The sequence below is a fragment of the Mixophyes fleayi genome, chromosome 11 (genome assembly GCF_038048845.1).
Source record: "Mixophyes fleayi isolate aMixFle1 chromosome 11, aMixFle1.hap1, whole genome shotgun sequence".
NCBI classification, from domain to species: Eukaryota; Metazoa; Chordata; class Amphibia; order Anura; family Limnodynastidae; genus Mixophyes; species Mixophyes fleayi.
In genome coordinates, this window is record NC_134412.1 from 2,733,489 (window position 1) to 2,748,292 (window position 14,804).

The following is a 14,804-nucleotide window of genomic DNA, read 5'->3' on the forward strand; positions in this document are numbered from 1 at the left end:
ACGCCCCCTGGTAACCGGCACTACAGAACGGTCACCACCTGGCAGTCATTATATCAGAACCTGTGTATTATCTATCACCCAGAGAAAGCAGCCATTGCTCAGGAGGGGGGTGGTCCTATATAATGTAGCAGGACAAAGCCAGAGCTTGTGTGATTGGCTAGCAAGTCTCCAGGGTCACGCAGTCAGGGAGGTCACAGCAAACATGTTGTATTGTAACGGTCACATATCAGATCCCATCACAAACTGACCTGTACGGGGATCTCAGGCCGAGACCGGACCATGCAGTTTATGGTATATACACCTATGGAGCCTAGTTGGACACGTGTCTTACCTGTAAGGAGGGCAGGATATAAAAGTGACTAGTTAGATAATACACTTACCCTACAAGCTGGGTGACACCAGAGTTCAGGGGCCCCATGCTCCTCGTTCTCCACCTTCAGCTGCTGCCACGTCCATGGCGTAGTATGCATATGTAGTAACCAGGCGTCTTTAAAGAGCTGCCGATACACAGGATGGATATTACTGTGAGCCATCATCACATACAATGCAGTAACAATACAACGTTATAGTAAGCTACAATATACCGCACACATTAAGTGGTGACAGACAGCATAACACACTATCCTATCATATAGGTCTTACTGCACCAAGAACACCCAAGAGAAAGGTGCTAGGATACAATGTGTATACAGCATATATAACATCTGTAAAGACCAGCCGGATAATCTCCTCTAATCAAGGTCTGAGAAGCTGTAATTGTCAGATTCACCCAAAATATGAAATAAACTATTAGGGGGCAAACAGTTGACTTTCCACCTCCCAAGACATAAATGTTGTGTCCCCTCTTCTATTATAATAAAGCCCACTCACAGCATTGGGTCCTCCGCAGCCGCCCAGGATGAGGATGGTCTCATGGTCGATGACAATCTAGAAGTAGGAAGAAAGCAGAATTAGGATCAGAGCAGACAGTTCTATTATCCAGTGGGAGCTGTAGAATAAGAGCACGCGGGTGGACGATGTTGTACTGATTTACAGACAGTTTTAGCTCCTTTTATATATGTCCCTTCATAATAGTTGTAGACAGTGGCAAGGCATGCTGGGACTTGTAGTCTGTACCTGAGACTGTCCTCCTCTGGGATGAGGGCTGGGTCCGGAGATATTTGGCTTTGACCACGACCACTGCTCCATGTCCAGCACCCAGACGTCGTTGCTCCTGTAAGATTGGAGGTGCACAGCGTTTTATTACACAACATATCCATAGAGTCACTGCCTGGTCTCCACATTCACACACGTTCCAGCTCACTGTCGTACCATAACCAGCGGACACCAGAACAGAGGATTGTGTGCAGATACCAGGGGGTCGCTCTGTGTGTGACTAACACTGCAGATTGCTCCTACCATTAACAGAACGTTAACTTACATTTGGCGAGAACCCAGCGAGCCCCCAAAGACAATCATCTTGTCTCCAATGACACACGAGGAGTGTCCGGCCATGGGTGGGGGGCCATGTGTGGTCACTATACAGTTCCACCTGGGGAGGAAGACACAGCTGTATCTTATAGTGAATGTAATGTGTTAGACATGGTTTACATGGGTGATACTGTGTGATAATACTGACTGACCACACAGCGATATCAGCTGCCCATTCACAATCAGACTTTGACTGAGATCGACGATCATCAAAAAGGCCAAATTACCAAGACAAAAAGATATTAGCAGGTTATAGGCATAGTGGTGGGGGGAACATCCAGACTGAGCAGGACTCACAGCGGACACGGATGGCTCCGTTAGCCGTGGGATTACACGCGTGTCTGTGGTTACGTTTCGGTTTCTTGAACAAGGAACACCTTCATGGATTCCCGACTTACCAGTTTTTAGAAGGCGAGTACGTATGGATCTCATCAAAGAACCGCTCCGGTTGATGTAAGGGGTACGGGCTGGGCCGAGTCCAACCGCCAAACAGCACAAGCAGCTCTTTGTATACAACGAGTGTGGCCCCGGCCTTGGGGGAGGGGTAGGAACCTGCAGGAAAAACAGTCACCTATGATCACACATACATATATAATTATATATATACACACACGTCACCTATGATCACACATACATATATAATTATATATACACACACACACGTCACCTATGATCACACATACATATATAATTATATATATACACACACGTCACCTATGATCACACATACATATATAATTATATATACACACGTCACCTATGATCACACATACATATATAATTATATACACACACGTCACCTATGATCACACATACATATATAATTATATACACACACACACGTCACCTATGATCACACATACATATATAATTATATACACACACACGTCACCTATGATCACACATATATATATAATTATATACACACACACGCCACCTATGATCACACATACATATATAATTATATACACACACACGTCACCTATGATCACACATACATATATAATTATATATACACACACGTCACCTATGATCACACATACATATATAATTATATATACACACACGTCACCTATGATCACACATACATATATAATTATATATATACACACACACACGTCACCTATGATCACACATACATATATAAATTATATACACACACGTCACCTATGATCACACATACATATATAATTATATACACACACACACACGTCACCTATGATCACACATACATATATAATTATATACACACACACACGTCACCTATGATCACACATACATATATAATTATATACACACACACACGTCACCTATGATCACACATACATATATAATTATATACACACACACACACGTCACCTATGATCACACATACATATATAATTATATACACACACGTCACCTATGATCACACATACATATATAATTACACACATACATATATAATTATATACACACACGTCACCTATGATCACACATACATATATAATTACACACATACATATATAATTATATACACACACGTCACCTATGATCACACATACATATATAATTATATACACACACATCACCTATGATCACACATACATATATAATTATATACAAACACACGTCACCTATGATCACACATACATATATAATTATATACACACACACGTCACCTATGATCACACATACATATATAATTATATACACACACACACGTCACCTATGATCACACATACATATATAATTATATACACACACACGTCACCTATGATCACACATACATATATAATTATATATACACACACGTCACCTATGATCACACATACATATATAATTATATATACACACACACGTCACCTATGATCACACATACATATATAATTATATATACACACACGTCACCTATGATCACACATACATATATAATTATATATACACACACGTCACCTATGATCACACATACATATATAATTATATATACACACACGTCACCTATGATCACACATACATATATAATTATATATACACACACGTCACCTATGATCACACATACATATATAATTATATATACACACACGTCACCTATGATCACACATACATATATAATTATATATACACACACACGTCACCTATGATCACACATACATATATAATTATATATACACACACGTCACCTATGATCACACATACATATATAATTATATATACACACACGTCACCTATGATCACACATACATATATAATTATATATATACACGTCACCTATGATCACACATACATATATAATTATATATACACACACGTCACCTATGATCACACATACATATATAATTATATATACACGTCACCTATGATCACACATACATATATAATTATATATATACACGTCACCTATGATCACACATACATATATAATTATATATATACACGTCACCTATGATCACACATACATATATATACACGTCACCTATGATCACACATACATATATAATTATATATACACACGTCACCTATGATCACACATACATATATAATTATATATACACACGTCACCTATGATCACACATACATATATAATTATATATACACACGTCACCTATGATCACACATACATATATAATTATATATATACACACGACACCTATGATCACACATACATATATAATTATATATATACACACACGTCACCTATGATCACACATACATATATAATTATATATATACACGTCACCTATGATCACACATACATATATAATTATATATACACACGTCACCTATGATCACACATACATATATAATTATATATACACACGTCACCTATGATCACACATACATATATAATTATATATACACACGTCACCTATGATCACACATACATATATAATTATATATACACACGTCACCTATGATCACACATACATATATAATTATATATACACACACGTCACCTATGATCACACATACATATATAATTATATATACACACACGTCACCTATGATCACACATACATATATAATTATATATACACGTCACCTATGATCACACATACATATATAATTATATATATACACGTCACCTATGATCACACATACATATATATATGTCACCTATGATCACACATACATATATAATTATATATACACGTCACCTATGATCACACATACATATATAATTATATATACACACGTCACCTATGATCACACATACATATATAATTATATATACACACGTCACCTATGATCACACATACATATATAATTATATATATACACACGTCACCTATGATCACACATACATATATAATTATATATATACACGTCACCTATGATCACACATACATATATATACACGTCACCTATGATCACACATACATATATAATTATATATACACACACACGTCACCTATGATCACACATACATATATAATTATATATATACACGTCACCTATGATCACACATACATATATAATTATATATACACACACGTCACCTATGATCACACATACATATATAATTATATATACACAAACACACACACACACGTCACCTATGATCACACATACATATATAATTATATATACACACACACACATACGTCACCTATGATCACACATACATATATAATTATATATATATACACACGTCACCTATGATCACACATACATATATAATTATATATATATATATACACACACGTCACCTATGATCACACATACATATATAATTATATATATATATATACACACGTCACCTATGATCACACATACATATATAATTATATATATATACACACGTCACCTATGATCACACATACATATATAATTATATATACACACACACACGTCACCTATGATCACACATACATATATAATTATATATACACACACACGTCACCTATGATCACACATACATATATAATTATATATATACACACACACGTCACCTATGATCACACATACATATATAATTATATATATACACACACACGTCACCTATGATCACACATACATATATAATTATATATATACACACACACACGTCACCTATGATCACACATACATATATAATTATATATATACGTCACCTATGATCACACATACATATATAATTATATATATATATACACACGTCACCTATGATCACACATACATATATAATTATATATACACGTCACCTATGATCACACATACATATATAATTATATATATATATACACACACACACACACGTCACCTATGATCACACATACATATATAATTATATACACACACACACACACGTCACCTATGATCACACATACATATATAATTATATATACACACACACGTCACCTATGATCACACATACATATATAATTATATATACACACACACACGTCACCTATGATCACACATACATATATAATTATATATATACACACACACGTCACCTATGATCACACATACATATATAATTATATATATACACACACACACGTCACCTATGATCACACATACATATATAATTATATATATACGTCACCTATGATCACACATACATATATAATTATATATATATATACACGTCACCTATGATCACACATACATATATAATTATATATACACGTCACCTATGATCACACATACATATATAATTATATATATATACACACACACGTCACCTATGATCACACATACATATATAATTATATATACACACACGTCACCTATGATCACACATACATATATAATTATATATATACACACACGTCACCTATGATCACACATACATATATAATTATATATACACACGTCACCTATGATCACACATACATATATAATTATATATACACACGTCACCTATGATCACACATACATATATAATTATATATATACACGTCACCTATGATCACACATACATATATAATTATATATACACACGTCACCTATGATCACACATACATATATAATTATATATATATACACACACACGTCACCTATGATCACACATACATATATAATTATATACACACACACACACGTCACCTATGATCACACATACATATATAATTATATACACACACACGTCACCTATGATCACACATACATATATAATTATATATACACACGTCACCTATGATCACACATACATATATAATTATATATACACACGTCACCTATGATCACACATACATATATAATTATATATATACACACGTCACCTATGATCACACATAGATATATAATTATATATATACACGTCACCTATGATCACACATACATATATAATTATATATATATACACGTCACCTATGATCACACATACATATATAATTATATATATATACACGTCACCTATGATCACATACATATATAATTATATATATACACGTCACCTATGATCACACATACATATATATACACACACGTCACCTATGATCACACATACATATATAATTATATATACACGTCACCTATGATCACACATACATATATAATTATATATACACACGTCACCTATGATCACACATACATATATAATTATATATACACACGTCACCTATGATCACACATACATATATAATTATATATATATACACACGTCACCTATGATCACACATACATATATAATTATATATATACACGTCACCTATGATCACACATAGATATATAATTATATATACACACACGTCACCTATGATCACACATAGATATATAATTATATATACACACACGTCACCTATGATCACACATAGATATATAATTATATATACACGTCACCTATGATCACACATACATATATAATTATATATATATACACACACACGTCACCTATGATCACACATACATATATAATTATATATACACACGTCACCTATGATCACACATACATATATAATTATATATATACACGTCACCTATGATCACACATACATATATAATTATATATACACACGTCACCTATGATCACATACATATATAATTATATATACACACACACGTCACCTATGATCACACATAGATATATAATTATATATACACACGTCACCTATGATCACACATACATATATAATTATATATATATACACGTCACCTATGATCACATACATATATAATTATATATATACACGTCACCTATGATCACACATACATATATATACACACGTCACCTATGATCACACATACATATATAATTATATATACACGTCACCTATGATCACACATACATATATAATTATATATACACACGTCACCTATGATCACACATACATATATAATTATATATACACGTCACCTATGATCACACATACATATATAATTATATATACACACACGTCACCTATGATCACACATACATATATAATTATATATATACACACACGTCACCTATCACACATACATATATAATTATATATATATACACACGTCACCTATGATCACACATACATATATAATTATATATACACACACGTCACCTATGATCACACATACATATATAATTATATATATATACACGTCACCTATGATCACACATACATATATAATTATATATATACACACGTCACCTATGATCACACATACATATATAATTATATATACACACACACACGTCACCTATGATCACACATACATATATAATTATATATATACACACACACACACACACACACACACACACACGTCACCTATGATCACACATACATATATAATTATATATATACGTCACCTATGATCACACATACATATATAATTATATATATATACACACACGTCACCTATGATCACACATACATATATAATTATATATACACGTCACCTATGATCACACATACATATATAATTATATATACACACACACGTCACCTATGATCACACATACATATATAATTATATATACACGTCACCTATGATCACACATACATATATAATTATATATACACACGTCACCTATGATCACACATACATATATAATTATATATACACACGTCACCTATGATCACACATACATATATAATTATATATACACACGTCACCTATGATCACACATACATATATAATTATATATACACACGTCACCTATGATCACACATACATATATAATTATATACACACACACGTCACCTATGATCACACATACATATATAATTATATATACACGTCACCTATGATCACACATACATATATAATTATATACACACACGTCACCTATGATCACACATACATATATAATTATATATACACGTCACCTATGATCACACATACATATATAATTATATATATACACGTCACCTATGATCACACATATATATAATTATATACACACACACGTCACCTATGATCACACATACATATATAATTATATACACACACACGTCACCTATGATCACACATACATATATAATTATATACACACACGTCACCTATGATCACACATACATATATAATTATATACACACACGTCACCTATGATCACACATACATATATAATTATATACACACACGTCACCTATGATCACACATACATATATAATTATATACACACGTCATCTGTGATCACACATACATATATAATTATATATACACACGTCACCTGTGATCACACATACATATATAATTATATATACACACGTCACCTATGATCACACATACATATATAATTATATACACACACGTCACCTATGATCACACATACATATATAATTATATACACACACGTCACCTATGATCACACATACATATATAATTATATATACACACACGTCACCTATGATCACACATACATATATAATTATATATACACACACGTCACCTATGATCACACATACATATATAATTATATATACACACGTCACCTATGATCACACATACATATATAATTATATATACACACGTCACCTATGATCACACATACATATATAATTATATACACACACACGTCACCTATGATCACACATACATATATAATTATATATACACGTCACCTATGATCACACATACATATATAATTATATACACACACGTCACCTATGATCACACATACATATATAATTATATATATATAGACACGTCACCTATGATCACACATACATATATAATTATATATACACACATCACCTATGATCACACATACATATATAATTATATATACACACGTCACCTATGATCACACATACATATATAATTATATATACACACGTCACCTATGATCACACATACATATATAATTATATACACACACACGTCACCTATGATCACACATACATATATAATTATATATACACGTCACCTATGATCACACATACATATATAATTATATACACACACGTCACCTATGATCACACATACATATATAATTATATATACACGTCACCTATGATCACACATACATATATAATTATATATATACACGTCACCTATGATCACACATATATATAATTATATACACACACGTCACCTATGATCACACATACATATATAATTATATACACACACGTCACCTATGATCACACATACATATATAATTATATACACACACACGTCACCTATGATCACACATACATATATAATTATATACACACACGTCACCTATGATCACACATACATATATAATTATATACACACACGTCACCTATGATCACACATACATATATAATTATATACACACACGTCACCTATGATCACACATACATATATAATTATATACACACGTCATCTGTGATCACACATACATATATAATTATATATACACACGTCACCTGTGATCAACACATTACATATATAATTATATATACACACGTCACCTATGATCACACATACATATATAATTATATACACACACGTCACCTATGATCACACATACATATATAATTATATACACACACGTCACCTATGATCACACATACATATATAATTATATATACACACACGTCACCTATGATCACACATACATATATAATTATATATACACACGTCACCTATGATCACACATACATATATAATTATATATACACACGTCACCTATGATCACACATACATATATAATTATATATACACACGTCACCTATGATCACACATACATATATAATTATACACACACACACGTCACCTATGATCACACATACATATATAATTATATATACACGTCACCTATGATCACACATACATATATAATTATATACACACACGTCACCTATGATCACACATACATATATAATTATATATACACGTCACCTATGATCACAGCATACATATATAATTATATATACACGTCACCTATGATCACACATACATATATAATTATATACACACACGTCACCTATGATCACACATACATATATAATTATATACACACACACGTCACCTATGATCACACATACATATATAATTATATACACACACGTCACCTATGATCACACATACATATATAATTATATACACACACGTCACCTATGATCACACATACATATATAATTATATACACACACGTCATCTGTGATCACACATACATATATAATTATATATACACACGTCACCTGTGATCACACATACATATATAATTATATATACACACGTCACCTATGATCACACATACATATATAATTATATATACACACGTCACCTATGATCACACATACATATATAATTATATATATACACACACGTCACCTATGATCACACATACATATATAATTATATATACACACGTCACCTATGATCACACATACATATATAATTATATATACACACGTCACCTATGATCACACATACATATATAATTATTTATATATACACACACGTCACCTATGATCACACATACATATATAATTATATATACACGTCACCTATGATCACACATACATATATAATTATATATATACACGTCACCTATGATCACACATACATATATAATTATATATATACACGTCACCTATGATCACACATACATATATATATGTCACCTATGATCACACATACATATATAATTATATATACACGTCACCTATGATCACACATACATATATAATTATATATATACACGTCACCTATGATCACACATACATATATATATGTCACCTATGATCACACATACATATATAATTATATATACACGTCACCTATGATCACACATACATATATAATTATATATACACACGTCACCTATGATCACACATACATATATAATTATATATACACACGTCACCTATGATCACACATACATATATAATTATATATATACACACGTCACCTATGATCACACATACATATATAATTATATATATACACGTCACCTATGATCACACATACATATATATACACGTCACCTATGATCACACATACATATATATACACGTCACCTATGATCACACATACATATATAATTATATATACACACACACGTCACCTATGATCACACATACATATATAATTATATATATACACGTCACCTATGATCACACATACATATATAATTATATATACACACACGTCACCTATGATCACACATACATATATAATTATATATACACAAACACACACACGTCACCTATGATCACACATACATATATAATTATATATACACACACACACACACGTCACCTATGATCACACATACATATATAATTATATATATATACACACGTCACCTATGATCACACATACATATATAATTATATATATATATATACACACACGTCACCTATGATCACACATACATATATAATTATATATATATACACACGTCACCTATGATCACACATACATATATAATTATATATATATACACACGTCACCTATGATCACACATACATATATAATTATATATACACACACACACACACGTCACCTATGATCACACATACATATATAATTATATATACACACACACGTCACCTATGATCACACATACATATATAATTATATATATACACACACACACGTCACCTATGATCACACATACATATATAATTATATATATATACACACACACACGTCACCTATGATCACACATACATATATAATTATATATATACACGTCACCTATGATCACACATACATATATAATTATATATATATATACACGTCACCTATGATCACACATACATATATAATTATATATACACGTCACCTATGATCACACATACATATATAATTATATATATATACACACACACACACACGTCACCTATGATCACACATACATATATAATTATATACACACACACACGTCACCTATGATCACACATACATATATAATTATATATACACACACACACGTCACCTATGATCACACATACATATATAATTATATATACACACACACACGTCACCTATGATCACACATACATATATAATTATATATATACACACACACGTCACCTATGATCACACATACATATATAATTATATATATATACACACACACGTCACCTATGATCACACATACATATATAATTATATATATACACGTCACCTATGATCACACATACATATATAATTATATATATATATACACGTCACCTATGATCACACATACATATATAATTATATATACACGTCACCTATGATCACACATACATATATAATTATATATATATACACACACACGTCACCTATGATCACACATACATATATAATTATATATATATATACACACACACGTCACCTATGATCACACATACATATATAATTATATATATACACACACGTCACCTATGATCACACATACATATATAATTATATATACACACGTCACCTATGATCACACATACATATATAATTATATATATACACGTCACCTATGATCACACATACATATATAATTATATATACACACGTCACCTATGATCACACATACATATATAATTATATATACACACACGTCACCTATGATCACACATACATATATAATTATATATACACACGTCACCTATGATCACACATACATATATAATTATATATACACACGTCACCTATGATCACACATACATATATAATTATATATATACACGTCACCTATGATCACACATAGATATATAATTATATATATACACGTCACCTATGATCACACATACATATATAATTTTATATATATACACGTCACCTATGATCACACATACATATATAATTATATATATATATACACGTCACCTATGATCACATACATATATAATTATATATATACACGTCACCTATGATCACACATACATATATATACACACGTCACCTATGATCACACATACATATATAATTATATATACACGTCACCTATGATCACACATACATATATAATTATATATACACACGTCACCTATGATCACACATACATATATAATTATATATACACACACGTCACCTATGATCACACATACATATATAATTATATATATATATATACACACGTCACCTATGATCACACATACATATATAATTATATATATACACGTCACCTATGATCACACATAGATATATAATTATATATACACACACGTCACCTATGATCACACATAGATATATAATTATATATACACACACGTCACCTATGATCACACATAGATATATAATTATATATACACGTCACCTATGATCACACATAGATATATAATTATATATACACACACGTCACCTATGATCACACATAGATATATAATTATATATACACGTCACCTATGATCACACATAGATATATAATTATATATACACGTCACCTATGATCACACATACATATATAATTATATATATATACACACACACGTCACCTATGATCACACATACATTTATAATTATATATACACACGTCACCTATGATCACACATACATATATAATTATATATATACACGTCACCTATGATCACACATACATATATAATTATATATACACACGTCACCTATGATCACATACATATATAATTATATATACACACACACGTCACCTATGATCACACATAGATATATAATTATATATACACACGTCACCTATGATCACACATACATATATAATTATATATATATACACGTCACCTATGATCACATACATATATAATTATATATATACACGTCACCTATGATCACACATACATATATATACACACGTCACCTATGATCACACATACATATATAATTATATATACACGTCACCTATGATCACACATACATATATAATTATATATACACACGTCACCTATGATCACACATACATATATAATTATATATACACGTCACCTATGATCACACATACATATATAATTATATATACACACACGTCACCTATGATCACACATACATATATAATTATATATATACACACACGTCACCTATCACACATACATATATAATTATATATATATACACACGTCACCTATGATCACACA

The 14,804-nt window shown here is 30.9% G+C and overlaps 1 protein-coding gene across 1 annotated transcript in view; it reads right to left on the reverse strand.

Annotated features, from left to right (window-relative positions):
* The window catches only part of FBXO42 (F-box protein 42), a 36,977-nt gene that overhangs the window by 1,943 nt on the left and 20,230 nt on the right, over positions 1 to 14,804 (reverse strand). The window contains exons 5-9 of the mRNA XM_075191570.1: positions 1,869 to 2,022; positions 1,421 to 1,531; positions 1,117 to 1,213; positions 871 to 927; positions 381 to 497 (exon numbers count right to left, since the gene is read on the reverse strand). Of these exons, the coding sequence (XP_075047671.1) occupies positions 381 to 497; positions 871 to 927; positions 1,117 to 1,213; positions 1,421 to 1,531; positions 1,869 to 2,022 (536 nt within the window). The remainder of the gene's footprint in view (positions 1 to 380; positions 498 to 870; positions 928 to 1,116; positions 1,214 to 1,420; positions 1,532 to 1,868; positions 2,023 to 14,804) is intronic.